Here is a 15,463-nt window from a genome sequence, read left to right as displayed (position 1 = left end):
GAGAGAGAAATATGGTTCTTATTTCACATCAGCTGGCTATTGAGAATAAGCATATTTCTTATCTTTTGGCATTTAGTTAAATTGCCTTGCATATTTGAAGACAATTGGTTACAAATTAATTCCATTTAAATAAGCAGTTAAATATGAAATGCTGAATTTGGGACTTGTTAATGCAAGGATATTAATATTCAACGATGTGAATTTTAAAACTCAGGAAGTTAGAGGGACATTATTAAAACTTGACAATTTACAACAAAACGCCAATTTGTGGTTTGGGGACCATGACTTTTAGGTAACTGTTAACTTGTACATCAAGTTAATATTTAGGATTAGATTTCAAATTATGGGCCATGGAAATCTCCATAAAGGGAGAACCTGTTCCAGCCCGGTAGCAGAGTGTGTGTGTATGTGGTGTATGTGTGTGTGTGGGGTGTGTGTGTGTGTGTGTAGTGGTGGGGGTGGGGAGAGACAGAGGCCTGGCTCAGGCCAGGCCCACCCTGTTCACCCTTCTGTTATCCGCCTTCCACTTCTAGGCTATCCTCCCCTCCTCGCTGGCATGGTAGGGTTTTGGGTTTTGTTGTCTTTTGTATAATGAACATATTCTCATCAGTGAAAATGCCCCTAGTACTGAGGCCAGTGTGGACTACCTGAATTTCATTACTCAGAGAGAATCTGTCCACATGGACTTTTAGAATCTTCCCTGTCTGAGTGTGTCTGTCTGTCTGGAATTCTGTGTGTCTGTGTGTCCACGCTTATGTGGTTGTAGGTCTTTCTGTATGTGTGTGTCTGGCTCTTGGGATGTGTATGTATGTATGTCTAGATGACCCCTGTCTCTTAAGTGTGTGTGCAACATATGTCTGCCTGTGTCTGTGCGTGTGGAATAATTCCTCCTTTGTAGTTTTAATTTCTGCAATCTCACTCACAGTTAACCACAATCTGAAAATATTACATGGAAAATTCTAGAAATATGTAACTCACAAGGACCCCAAGTCGGTGCTCATGGCCTTTAGGATAGGACACCGATGAAGGCCCTGTCCCAGCAGAGGAGCCCCTGAAGACTGTACAGTGATGTAACAGAGTGAGAGGTGAGGCCCAGGGGAAGGAGGCACTAGGGGGCATGCATGGGGTATGGGAATGCTCAACACAGAAGAGGCATTCCAAAGCACGCATCCCACTACTGAACTCACCCCTCACTCACACTCTGCAGTTTTGGGATAGGGTCTCACTGTGTAGTCCAGGCCCGCCTCAAATTCATAGTCCTCTTACCTCAGCCCCCTGCATGGCTGAGATTGCATGCATTGCTATGCTTGGCAAATTCATAAGTTTATGTTGTTCTGTGATCCCATCTTGCATCATTTACCCGGGACATGTCAGTTACATGTGATACTCACCCATCAGTCTCTCAGGAGCTGTCTCAGTTATCAAATCAGCCATGTGGTATCCCAGTACTTGTGTTTAGATAGCCTATATTTTACTTATAATTAATTTTCCAAAGCATGAGTCTATTGATGCTGGCAATCTTATTATAGTATGTTGTAATTGTTCTATTTTATTATTACTTATTACTAGCCTCCTACTGTGCCTAATTTATAAATTAAATTTTACCATAGCTATTCATGCTTAGAGGAGGGAACCATGATATATCTAATCTTCAGTACTATCTATATTCTCAGGCATCCACTGGGGTTCTAGGAATGTGTCCTTCCTAGGACACAGGTGACATCTCAGTCCATCTGTATGTGTCTTGGGTGTCTCTTATTTGTATGTCTTGCATGTCTGTATATGTCTTCTAAGGTCACAGCTGTCTTTGTGTGTGTGTGTGTGTGTGTGTGTGTGTGTGTGTGTGCGTGCGTGCGCGCGCGCGCACCCGTGTCTGTATGCACGTGGGTATATGAATTGTGTGCAGTGAGATGCAGCTGCTGTTGAGCAGCTAGTCCAGTGCTTTCCCTAAGGTGACAGGTCTTGATTTATGTGACCTGCTGCTCTGTCTTTGTTCTGAGCCACATCAGCTGTCTATAATCTCTGTGATACCCCACAGGTAGGACTTTGATTCGTCTGTTCTTAGATTTGTTTATTTTTATTGTATGTGTATGAATGTTTGCCTACGTGTATGTCTGTGCACCATATGCAGGCAGTGCCCTTAGAGGCCAGAAGAGGGCACTGAGTCCCCTGGAGTAACAAATGGTTGTGTACTGGTAGGTGCTGGGGACTGAACCCAGATCCTCTGTAAGAGCAGCTAGTGTTCTTAGCCACCGAGCCATCCCTCCAGGCCCGTGACTTTGATCTAAAGTATTTGAGTTGATTTAGAACCGAGAAGCCTTGCTTGTGTACTTCAGGATCCGAAGCTTCAGAGAGGAATCTTCTAAGGCTGCTGGTACCTTTTCTTGCCCACCCCCGCTCCTTGGTCAAGGTAAGGCTATTCCTTATGGCCATGGCATTAGATCAGCTCAAATGCCAGTCATGAGGCCATGGAGAGTCCCTGGGCTGTGTGAAGTCAGAAACTCAGAGCTCTACCTATGCCTCTGTGGGGGGGGATCATGGAATCCAGAAGGCCAAGGTCTTACCCGCGGGTCCTCTGCTGGTTCTCGTGACCAGGGCTGGGATGCTCACTGAGTTATCTGACCACCACCATCATCAGTTTGGGAACACTTTGATCACCCACAGGAAGCCCTGTGCTCCCCTGTGGTCCATGTCCTTTCTCCCGGCCCCACTCTCTCTGTTCACCCGACACTTGATGATAAATAGAGTCATCCCGTTTGCAGGCTGTGCATCTGGTGTCTTTCTCTTGTCGTTGTGTATGGAGGGTGCGCGCGCGCATATTCATGTGTCTGTATGCATGTGTCTGTTGGTAATTTTTTTTTTTTTTTTTTTGGTTTTTTTGAGACAGGGTTTCTCTGTGTAGTTTTGTGCCTTTCCTGGATCTCGCTCTGTAGACCAGGCTGGCCTTGAACTCACAAAGATCCGCCTGGCTCTGCCTCACGAGTGCTGGGATTAAAGGCGTGCGCCACCACCGCCCGGCATGTTGGTAATTTTTAAGACATTACAAGCAAAAGCTACATTTCTGTTGTCTCCATATTTGCCTATATGGTCACTTTTACCAGTGATCCCTCCTTAAGGTTATTTTTATTCATATCTGTGTATGTTTGTGTGAGTGTATGCATGCATATTCAGTGCCTGCAGAGGCCAGAAGAGGGCATTAAATCCCCTAGAACTGGAATTACAGGAGCCACCCAAAGTGGGTCCTGAGAATTGAACTACTTTCTTCTGGAAGAGCAATATACACTCTTAACCACCAACCATCTCTCTGGCACCACCCTCTGCCTTTAAAAAACAAACAAATCCAGTGTTTTAAACATTTATTTATTTGTGTTTGCATGCCTGTGTTTGGTACACATGTAGAGTTCTGAGGGCAGCTTGGGAGAGCTGGTTCTCTTCTGCCAAGTAGGTCCCAGGAATCGAACTCGAGTTATCAAGCATGCAGTGAGCGCCTTTACCCACTGAGCCATCTCCATGGCTCATCAGTGCCCGCTTCTTCTTCACGCAGATTCACATCACTCTCTAGTGCCCTTTCAGTCTGAAGGAATCCTTGTAGGACAAATGTACTAGAGATAAATTCCCTCCTGTTTTGTTTATCTGAGGAGTTTTAATTCTCCATTTTTTTTAGCAATGCAAGGAGACTATTTTGAAAGAATTTTGCCATAACCGTAGTGAACACACTCCAAGCAGCTGTCTGTCTTTTCCTTCATCCCCATCTTCATAGGAGTTGATGCCTACTTCCTTGTAATCCTTCTCTAGGGCAGCCATATCCTAGCCTCAGAGAACTCACCTCTTCCATGTTCTTACCCTGATACCAATGTACAAAAGTCCCCCTGGCATAATAAAGTCAAACTTGTGGTCCATGTAGGCCTAGACCTCAGCAATGGCAGGCATGTTGCTCAGAATACATGTGACACATAGCACACTGCACCTTGGCCAGACTCCTAGGCACCATACCAGGAGGCAAGCAGTTGATACCAACCTTGAAACCCATAGGACCCGAGTCCACATGGCTGCTATTCTTGGTCTTAATGGCTCTGATGGCGGCATTCACATCCTTGAGTAGCACATTTCCACCTTACGGGAGTCAGCAGGATATGTACTTACTTATCCTGCTTTGCTAGGGGTCACACGTCACCTTCTAATTGGCAGGTTCCAAGCAGCCATTGTTGATCTCTGCCACCAACAGTTCTCACAGTAGGCCTCTGCAGAGATGACTGGGGCATAGGTGGCCAAGGGGAAGTAGATACAAGGGTAGGGCAAATGTTGGTCTAGAACTCCGTCAGATTCGTGGTGGGGCCCCTTTGAGGAGTGGAATGGCTTTGATAGAGGTGGCAGTTTGAGTGGTGAGGTGGTTGAGGTTGGTATGGGTTGGGTGTTTGATGTCATACAGCCTCATTGTCCTCCATAAAGCCACAGTCTGAGTGCTCCAGGGTGGTGTGGGTGCCAAGTTTAAGCTATAGGGTGTGAACACTTAGGAACTCCAGTTCAGACATCTTGTCACAGTCAGTAGAGAGCCACTCCTTCAGCAGTGGGGTAGAACCAGAGCCCTCTCCAAAGCTGTGGAAACCGAGGAAGCCCCGAGTCCAACCTGGCTTGGTGATCTCGCCAGTGATGTAATGGCCATGGATATAGTTGTTAGTAGCATCCTTTGGGTAGCATAAAATGCTTTGGTTCACATCAGTTACCATAGGCTCCAGGTCCACAAAGATTGCCCGTGACTTACAGTTTCTGGCACCAGTTTAGCAGTTAAAAGTGGAGGAGTTGGACACTTGTCCATCAGGCTGAATCTTATGTCCTAGACAGTTGGGCTCAGAGCAGGCCTTACCCGTCTGGACATATGAACTGACATGCATTCACACATGATGAACCCTGATGGTGCTTCTCATATAGTCAGGGTCACAGGTCACAGTGAGACCCTTTTCCTTCATTTTTGAAGCATATCTTTGCTGAATTTTTTCCTTCCCAATTTTTTGTTTCTTTCAAGTCTTTGAACATTATCCCACTGCCTTCTGGTTGTCATAGTTTCTGGTGTGGAATTGGCCACTGATCAGAACGCACCAGGACCATACCCTGTGTGTGGTGAACTGAGTTTCTCGTTATGCTTGTAAGATGCAGAAACTCCTTGATTGACAGCTGTGCTGTATGTATCCATCAGCCTTTCGTAAGGTTGGAAACTGGAAGTTGAACCACTGGGTTGTAGATCCTCCTCATGACATCCCAATCAGAAAACTGGAAAGTCCTAAGTCTAGCCTTGTGCGTGCAGGACCACCAACGTATACTCTGTTGTTTGGCAGTTTGACTATGGTATGTCTTTAAATCTGTGCTACTTAGAGACTGTTGAGCTTGAAGGGGCTGGAGAGATGGCCCAGTGGTTAAGAGTGCTGGCTGACTTGCAGAGGACCCGGGTTCAATTCCCAGCAACCACATGACAGTTCATAGCTGTCTGTAACTTCAGTCCCAGGGGATCCAGCATTTTCTTCTGGCCTCTACAGACACCAGGAATGCACATGGGGCATGGATATACATGCAGGCAAGATACCCATGCACATGAAATGAACTTGTTTTTTAAAAAGGGTGTGCAGATTTGCATTTTTCATCAAGTAATTAGTGAAAAGTTCAGCTTCTTCTCTTCAATATTCTTTCTGTTCCCCCTTTCTGGTACTCCCATTATGTGTGTGTGTGTTAATGAACTTGATAAAGAGTCTGCCTAGTAGGGAAGAGGGGGTGTTTTTAGTCAAAATGCTTGCTCTCCAACTGACCCACACTTAGAGGTGGCGGCCCAGGCCTTCAGGCCTGCACAAAGAGAGCAGCAGCTTTCTCCAGGCCAGAAAGCCAGGAAATTAAAAGTGAGGTCCTCTCTTGGTCATGGTGTGTTTGTGGTGAACGAGGTACTTCTCGCTGGGGTCCTCTGTTGGTCATGGTATGTTTGTGGTGAACGAGGTACTTCTCGCTGGGGTATGCTAGGCCATCCAACTAATGCCATTGGTGTATTTTCTCTTTATAGGTTCAATGTCAACAATACGATTCTTCACCCAGAGATCGTGGAATGGTGAGTCCTTGGCTTGTGACTACCTGGGCTAATTGTGCTCAGTTCATGGAGAATGGAGACCATTCTTTTGACCACCCCACTTAGAGAACCAGTCTTGATATGTGCTCTACCCTGTTATTCATGCTGTTCATGGCTGTGGCTGTCGCATAGGCAGCTCTTACATCCAGCACAGCTGGTGTGTCAGGTGGCTTTGGGGTGAGCCTTCTCAGGCTCGGGGTAGCTTCTGCATGCTATCACTTTTCTTCCAGGCCACCGAGCTGCTCTTTAATGGTGGCCGAACACTTTTTTGTTGAGAGGCTGCACTTACTGTGAAGTGGGAGAGAGATGAGGCAGACTTCCTTGGGAGGTGTGCAGAATGCTCCTCACTTCTGATCCGGAGTCTGTGTGGTGACATTTTCCTGCCTAGTTGGGAGATCTGACTTGTGAGTCCCAAATTGTGGGAATACTGTGTCCTAGACATAATGGAGGTGAGGGTGGTACATGATGAGGTGGGGGTCAGGAATCGGGCTAAGGAACCCTTTGTTCAAGGGCATTGGGGAAAGGGGCGGTGGTCTTGTGTGACCGAGCAAAGCCAGGGAAGTGGGCCCTGAGTGGACCGAGGGACATTGTTGCTGTTGGGTTTTGGCTTTGTCCTGAGAGAAGAAAGCACAAGAAACTTTTGAAGGACTTAGGAGAGTACAGATCAGGTTTGTATTTCCAAAAGCCATTTTAGCCTCTGACCACAGACTCAGCTAGAGGCAGGAATGGGAACTGGTTGTCACTGAGGGGACTGCTGCAGGAGCCACGTGGCCATGGAGGCAGCGGAGTGACAGAACTGGGGCAGGTGCCCGTGGGAGATGGGTGGAGGCCCAGGAGCTGCTGACAGGTGTCGATAGTAACCCTGGCCCAGTGCCCGTCACAGCCGCACCCTCAGTGAGGATGGAGACTGTCCTTCAGGCTCATGGCATCTCTTCTTGTTTGTTTCAAGTATCCTGTGTGTCCCTGTGGCTCACTCAGCAGAACAAGTCGCAAGTACTTGGGATTGGCCTGTGTCCACCATCTTCTTCAGCGTGACTCTGCCCTGAGGTCACTGGCAGTGGGGAGTGTGCTGGAGAACACAGCTGCCTTGTGAGCTCCAGCAGCTCCCTGAGGGATGAGCCATTAGTTCGTCACTTTAGAGCAAGCTCACTTTAATTCCGGTGACATTTGCGAGGCTCCAAGGTGGAGTCTCGCGTTTATAAGAATGCCTCTCAGTTTTATTAAAGCGAGCAGCAAAAAGGACTTATTTGGCATTTGATGGTAGTAGAACAATTTCAGAAATGTCACATTGTCCTTGCCGCCTCAGGGGTGTGTTTTAATAGCACGGGGCCCAGTCTCTGCCGTGATACAGTTGATCTTGGCAGATCCATCATAGCCACAGTTATGGCCCTCCTTGCCAGAACCCAAGGAGGGGTTCTGGGCGCGGCAGCAGCCGGTCCTTCATCTCCCAAAGCAGGTGGGCTCTCTATGACGTTAAATTACCGTTTGGTGTTAGATTTTTGGGAGTTCCTGGGTTTTGCTGATTTGTTTGGGTGTTACTATGTAACTCAGAATGGCCTTAAACTTGAGATCTGCCTGCTTTTTCATCCCCAGTGCTGGAACTGTAGGTCCATGCCACCCCACTCATCTGCTCCCGGGGCCTGAGTGCCCTGGCTGCCTGCTCTCTCCCGCTCTGTGGAGGGAGTCTGCCCAGGGGAGAGTGTCAGCCCTAGTCCCTGTCCTTTTCAAGACCACGGGTGGACGGAACATTCCTGTCTCCGTAGCTTCAGCTGAGAGAGAGCTGTGCTCATACCCAGCTATGGTGGGGATGGAAGGATTGCCTGTCTCCGTTTCATCATCTGCAAAGCCGATGAAGTGAGTGCGTGAGACAGGAGTCAAGCTGGTGTGTCTCAACAACACAGGCCCTGCCGAGACTCCCCGTGCAAGGCCTGTGCTGATAAACACCGGGCATGCCACTCTACTTAAAGAGGTTGTTGCTATTGATGTATGAGGCAGCTGCTCCAGTTAGTCCCATGCTACAGATGAGGAAATGGAGGCCCAGAGAGTTAGGGACTCACCCAAGGAAAAGCCGTGAATCTGGGCTATTGGCTCTATGGTCTTACAGAGCCTCTTGTAGCTCAGCTAAATGCCCTGGAGTCCAGGGCCTGCCTGGTTGCTCGTTTTCCCCCAGCTCACTCCAGCCCCTCTGCAAGGCCAGCTGACTGGATTGAGTCTCAGGAAAAGTACAGCAGGACCAGAGAGCAGGGCTCTGTAGGAAAGCGTCCCTGGCATCTACACAATATCCCAGGCCCAGATTAGCAAGTTGGGCATTTGGGGGTTCTTCCAGGGCCAGTCTGACTGGGAGGTCTCCCGGCGTGGGGAGCTGGTGCTCTCAGGGTTGTGTGTTTTGTTTTTGACTGGCATTCATTCCCTTTGTGTGACTGTTTTATCGTTTTCCATCCTCTCAAGCGGCACCTTTTTGATTTCCTGTAAATTCCTCCATAATTGTACTCTTCCTGCAAACACAAGATCATAACTGCACATTTCTTCCTTTTGCTCAGTGTTGCAGCTGGAACGTATAGGTCAAAAGTTGAATCTGACTAAGAGCAGGCTTGTCACTGCCATAATTCAGGCCGGGCTTCTGCTTTGTTGTTTTGTAGAGGATGAAATTGATCTGGAGGTAGGGTAGGAAATAAAAGGAGATGCCTTCATCCCTCTCAGCTCCGTGCCAGGGGCTGCAGTTAAGTACTCACGGAAGCGTGAGTGTTATCCATGTCTGTTGTGCATCTCCTTGGGTTTTAAGTGAGACCGAGTCCATCTGAGTCATACACAGGTTTTAGAAGTGTTAATTACATGGCCTGCATGCATTAAAATGCGGGCTGTAGGTGATGTTTCTGCTCCTCTGCCTACTGCCTGCACAGGAGTTAAACTGCAGGGGCTTCAGGACAGAGGGGCACCGGAACCTGTCCCAAATTTAAAATGTGTGCAGACGATGACCTAGATTGCTGGCATATGGGAAGTACTGCAGTAGCAACGCCGTCTGTGTCTCTTGCTGAGTAGTCCTGGCATCCTTCGCAGACCCTTCATGTAAGGACCGGAGATTCCCAAGGCAGAGAGAGCTTGGTTCCTGCACACCAGAAAGTAGGGGATGGATGGGGGAGCGTCCCTGTGCCCAAAGTCCTGTGCCAGACATCTGACCCAACAAATTTGGTCTGGTCACTAACCTTGGAAACCAAGTGGAAGCAATGGGGGCACACACCTTTAATTAATCCCAGCACTCGGGAGGTAGAGACAAGCGATCTCTGTGATTCGAGGCCAGCCTGGGCTACAGAGCGAGATCCAGGACAGCCAGGGCTACACAGAGAAACCCTGTTTCAAAAAAGAAAGAAAGAAGGAAGGAGGACAGGGCCTCAAGGCAGGAACCCAGAGGCAGGAACTGAAGAAGAGACCGTGAAAGAATACTGCTTACTGGCTTGCCCCCAGAGTTGGCTCAGTTTGCTTTCTCATGCACTCCAGGACCACCTGCTTAGGGTCTGCATCACCCACAGTGGGCTGGGCCCTTCCACATCAATCATCAGTCAAAATAATACCCCATGGCCTTGCCTACAAATCAGTCTTGTGGAGGCATTTTCTAAATTAAAATTCCCTCTACCCAGGTATGTCTAGCTTTGCGTCAAGTTGACAAACAAACCAACAAACAAAACCAAGCACCATAGGGGGTTATAATAGACTGTTGTAAAGCTCTTAGTACCAGACCTTAGTTAATCTTTAGTTTTGGCTTTGAGACTGGGTATCACTATGGATTCCACAATGGTCTCAAACTCTTTTTTTTTTGAGGGGGGGGGAGGGGGAGATTTCCACACAGGGTTTCTCTGTGTAGCTTTGTGCCTTTCCTGGAACTCACTCTGTAGCCCAGGCTGGCCTTGAACTCACAGAGATCCACCTGCCTCTGCCTCCTAAGTGCTGGGATTAAAGGCGTGCGCCGCCGCCACCGCCACCACCACCACCTGGCCGGTCTCAAACTCTTGAGTCTCCTGTTCCCTAGAGGTAGAATACCTTAAAGAGCTAGAATACCAATAAAGAATACCTTAGTTATTCTTTATTGCCTTCAGCCTTGAAGGGGGAATGAAATATTTCAAGTTTCATCAGATTATAGACAAACATACCTTCAGTCATTAACATGCTAGTGTGTGGCCTTGAATAAGAACCTGATCCAAATAAAGGAAACATTCACAGAACAAGAGCAGAGATGCCAGGCTTCCTCCTGCTCTGTTTGCACAGATGCCCAAGGAGGAGTCTGTGCTTAGCAAACCCATGTCTGAATACCCATTCTATCTGCACCATGACAGGCACAGCCCCACCAGGAGTGGGTGGACTTCCTCCCTCCTGCCTGTCCCCACCACCTCCTCTAGGGGCTGAGCTTGGCTCTGGCTTGTTGGAGAGGACTTGCTGGAGGAGCCTCCTGAGGATAGGGAACTCCAGCCCCTTTCTTGTCTCTCTTGTTATTTCATGATTCTCTTGTTTTGATTCCTCAGTTTCCAGTGTGGAGGGGATGTTGGGGGCAGGGCCTGGGGAGTCCTTTGGTATTGAACTCGTGCCCACCTGACTCCTGCAGAACCATCCCCTGTGCATTCATCTTTGGGAGAGATGGAATTCCTGGCTCTTTTAATGGGTTTTATTCAGCAAGCTGGCACCTTGATGCTTAGAGACTGATCTGGGAAATACTTCATCCTGTCTTGCTACTATTTTAATCAGTGCTGCATTCAGACCTCAGTTAATTGATGTCTTAATCCTGGGTTTAATGCCTAGAGGCAGTTTTGTGACCTGTGAATATCTAAGGCGAAAAAAAGATTGCACAAATAAATCTCTGCCTCGTATAGTTTTTGTCATTTCAGGCCTGTGGCAAGAGACTCCAGCTTCTGGTTCCAGGGTGAGGCCTGTGATCTCTCATCTTCCCACACACATGTTGGTGCCTCTGTGTGTGTGTATGTGGTGTGTGTGTGTGTGTGTGTGTGTGTGTGCTGGGGGGGCACGTGTCTGTGTGTGTACATAACTACTGTACTGCTGAGCTTCATATCCAGCCATTGGCTTTTTGCTTTGCCCAGACTGGCCTCACACTCATGGACTTGCCTCCATCTCCTGAGAACTCAGGTTATGGGTATGTGCTGTCAGACCTGGTTTGTTGCTGCCTTTCTGTTTGAGCATCCCCCTGGGTGTAATGATGCTCACAGCCATCACCCAAGGCCAAGCAGCACCCACATCTCCCAGCACGTATTGCCTGTATCTCTTGCCCCATCTGAAAGCTCGAGCGTCCTTCCACCCCAGCTTCATAAAAAGGCTCCTAGCCTGAGCCCTGCTCCTTGGTTACTTCCTGTAGGAGGCGGCCTTGACCTCTCCTGGTGATGTCAAACTGGTAGGTGGATCCTATATTTTCAGTAGCCATCTCATGCCTCCTTGGAAGATGAGACTCCTTCCCTCAGGCTCAGTAACCTGTAGAGGACAGAGAACCTCCTTTCCTTTTGGCTCAGACATAGTAGAAGTGGCCTCATCACCTGGGAGAAGCCGTGCAGCCTGCTGGACAGACTATATGTTGTTGGCAGTATGGCAGTGTTCTGGAATTAACCAACCAAGTAGGACAGGCCTCAAGTCTGCCTGGCACCTGGGAGAATCCACAGGCAAGAGCTGCCAGGGCTGTCTAATTGGTTACATCAGTATCTGCAGATACCTGCTTAAGCTTAGATTAGTCGGGAGGGGCCAGAGTCCAGCCAGGCCTCTGAGTACAGCCTTCCCAGGGTAATTTGCCTTAGTCCTACTTTTGTTTGTTTGGTTTGGGTTTTGTATATTTGCTTTTTGGAGCAAATTATCTCTAGGTAGCTCATGTGGCCTTCTAATTCCAACTTCCTGCCTCAGTTTCCCAAATGCTGGGATTATAGGGGTGGACTACTCCAGCTAGGTTTTTGGTTTTTTTTTTTTTTTTTTTTTTTTTTTTTTTTTAAGATTCATTTATTTATTTATTTTATGTATGAGTGCTCTATCTTCATGTATGTCTTTATACCAGAAGGCGGCATCAGATCCCACTCTAGGTGGTTGTGAACCACCATGTGGTTGCTGGGAATTGAACTCAGGACCTCTGGAAGAGCAGCCAGTGGTCTTAACCTCTGATCAGCTAGAGGCCTAATGGCAGGACTCTGACCCTTCAGCCCCATTGGCTACCTGTGAGAAAGCCTCTGCCTGGGGCAGAGAATTGTGTAGGATCTGGCCTTCTTTGTCCCATGATGGAGATGGTAGTCCACTGTAGGGAGGAGCCAGGGATGAGTGTGCGGGGAGAATAAGAGCACTGGTGGTGGGGGTCTAGCCTGGGCCTCTTGTAGGGATGAGTGTGAGGGGAATAGGGCATCAGGATGTTCTAGCCTGATCTCTTCTTTGTGGCCTAGGAGCAGTTCCCAGGAGGCTGTGCCGCTGGCCTGAGAGGAGAGCAGTCCAGTCCTGGTGGACTCTCCCGGCTCTGACTGGGAATGAAAGGGTACCTGGCTAGGACTAGGAAGGCAGTGGCCTCTTTCAGCCCCGCTTCTACCCCAAGACAAGTGACAGGATCTCACTATGTAGCCCAGGTTAGCCCCAAACTCATGCTCTTCCCCAGCCTCTTAAGTCCTAGAATTACAGCTGTATTACATGCCTGCCTCCTCTTTTTTTCTGAAAGTCAATCATGCTCCAGAAGTCCCCAGCCTGTGTGTTGTCTTGCTGTCTTATTTAGACAGTGGGTAGATTCCTCAGCTGTGCTCTGGGCCACAAATATCCGTCACTGTGGGTCTCTGCTCTTCAAGTCCACTCCAGCCTTTTGAAAGACACTTAACGAGATTTCCATTGCATTCCTTCTAGGAAGATTCCTCTCCTACTGGGAGCAGAGAAGGACTTGGCCTAGGGTGGGGTATGTGGGAGCCCTCTCCAACCTTGAAAGAGCTGCTTTCTGGGATCTGGGGATCACTGAAATTGGTTCCCCACAGAAGAGGGAGGAGGCTTTGGGAGAGGCTGCATGCAGTTGCAAGTGGAAAACAGAGTCAGGCTTGAGATATTTTCCCTCATCTAGAGGATACCTAGGGGCTACTGAAAGTTTGTGAGCAAGAGGGAGTTCTGTCTGTAAAGGGCAGCCTCGGGCATGGGTTGGATGTGGGCTGTCAGGAGACCAGAGGAAGATGTCTGTGTGCTATGCCAGGTGTCTGCCTTCAGCAGCAGGAGGCTGTGAGACCAGAACTCAATGGGAATCGGTCCATGCTGGGTCCTAGTAGGAGACCCGGTCCAGAGGCTTATACCAGAGACAAACAGCAGGTAGAGAAGATGGGGGGGGGGGGGGCAGGAGGGCCAGAGAGGATGGGCCATGCCTGCATCCACTGGTGAGCCCTGGGTTCCAGGAGCCAGTGAGAGGAAGGTTGGCAGAGGGTGAGGGAGCATGGTGGCCAGAAGGGGAGGGAAGGAGAGGAGGTTCATAGTGAACAAAGAAGGTGCTTTTGAGGGACCTGGCTGGAAGAGAGGGGAGTGGAAGCAGGAGATTTTACTGCAAGAGGCTCCAGCACAGGGGCCCGTGTGGGCAGCTGGTATGGTGCATATGCCTGTAAGCCCCGAACGCCTGCAAGGCAGGAAGGTCTAGAGTTCAGAGCTAGCCTGGGTTACATGGTAAATTGGATGCCACCTTGAACTATAAAGATCTTGCCTCAAAAACCAAGAGCAAGGGAGGTGAAGGAGGTGCTGGGTATTCAGAACCCGTGGTGGGTCGGGCATAGAGCCCACCTCAGGAGAAAGGAGGAGAGGATGTGTCTGGAAACATAAACCTTGGCAACTGTGGGAGGAGAGGCAGATGGCCCACCCCCAGCTCAGTGTTCAGGTGTCCATCTGCTGAGAGGAGCCTCTGCAGGGAGGGTAGAGCAGGAGGAGAAGGTGAGTCCGCACCTCCTGAATGCTCCCCCCAGAGACTGGGACCTGGCCGTGATCAGGTGAGGCAGGTGATTGGCAGCTTCCGTGCCAACCGCCTGGTCCCACGATTCCCCCCCCACTCTGTAGCAAACACCGCAGGTCCTGTGGATGGGTGGATGCAGGCCGAGGGACTGTGATGTATTGGCAGGAGCAATGGTTAGAGGGCTAGACCAGCAGTCTAAGGTGGGGGACGGACAGAGGGCCAGAGGTGGCACCTCCAGGTCTGCTTTAGTTGTGTTATCACTCTGAGGATCCCTGCAGTCTGTGGAGGATGGTGGTGAGGAAGGAGATGCAGTGGTCACAAAGCTGTCCTGTGGGTAGATTTGGACCTGCCCCTTCTGAAGAATACCAGCAAGCATTCTGGTCCCCTGGGGGAACTGCCACCACAGCCCTGCTGTGGAATCAGAGGCCCCTCTGACAAAGTGTAGTCGGGCTCCAGGAAAGAAAGGGTGTCTGTTTGGGAGCAGTCTCCCCTCTGTGCTTGTTCTGCCTCCCTCTCCCTGAGGAGATGCTTTAGAGCCTGTGAAAGGCAGTGCTGTGCCACAGGGCCTTCCTCGGTTCACAGTGGCTGGCTGCCCCAGGTGAATGGCACCATGGAGACATGGCTGCTTCTCTGCTGTCCTGAGGGCTGCCTGCTCTGGTGGAGTCCGAGGTATGACTCAAGTCCATGGCACTCAGAGCCCATCCTGTTCCCAGCCATCCTTTCCTGGCTCTCTGTTCTGGGCAGCAGCACCAGACAAGGTCGGTGGCCAGCAGAGGACAGATGGGTGGATGATAGGTTCCCTTTGGACAGACACACAGGTCCCCACCACTCCAGCTTGGCTGATCTTGGAGGTGCCTTTTGAGAGGGAAAGGTGGTCACACGAGGGTTTGGTGAGGTGAGTAGCCTTCTGCAAAGGAGCTGACCTGGCCATTAAAAGGAATGTGCAGAGGACCCTTGGCCTGTTCTCTAGTCCCCTCTGCCCAGTCCCCAGGTCCAGCTGTTGGAGACCTCCTCACTGGGTCCATTGAGAGGAACCTGGATTCTTCCTTCCCATCATCACCTCTGACATCCAGACTCTCCCCACAGCAGCCCTCCTCTTCCCACTTTATAATTGCTTTTTCTGTCTCCTGAGTCCCCAGGCTTTGAGAGAGGGACATTCTTAACTTACCGTCAGTGCTGGGAAGTCAGATCAGCACGTCCTTACTAGCAAGGTGAATGCATATTTACCACGTGGTGCTCCTCATTATAGGTTTAAAAGTGTTATCCAAGCAGTATGTGCACCTCGTTAGAAAACTCTGCTGGTTTTCTCGATAGCTAGCCGTTCCGACCGAGTGAGGTGGAATGTCAGTGCATTTCCCTGGTGGCTAAGGCTCCTGAGCGTCTTTCCACATGTGTGTATTAGCCGTTGTATGCCTCCATTTCAGAAC

General features: G+C 49.5%; 1 protein-coding gene across 1 annotated transcript in view; it reads left to right on the top strand.

Moving 5' to 3' along the window:
- Pepd (peptidase D) overlaps positions 1-15,463 on the top strand; it is a 132,960-nt gene that overhangs the window by 35,968 nt on the left and 81,529 nt on the right. The window contains exon 7 of the mRNA XM_059274996.1: positions 6,044-6,088. Within this exon, the coding sequence (XP_059130979.1) occupies positions 6,044-6,088 (45 nt within the window). The remainder of the gene's footprint in view (positions 1-6,043; positions 6,089-15,463) is intronic.

Source organism: Peromyscus eremicus, chromosome 1, assembly GCF_949786415.1.
Source record: "Peromyscus eremicus chromosome 1, PerEre_H2_v1, whole genome shotgun sequence".
NCBI lineage: Eukaryota > Metazoa > Chordata > Mammalia > Rodentia > Cricetidae > Peromyscus > Peromyscus eremicus.
Note: the sequence above shows the minus strand (reverse complement) of the source record. Positions and strands in the feature narration are given on the sequence as shown.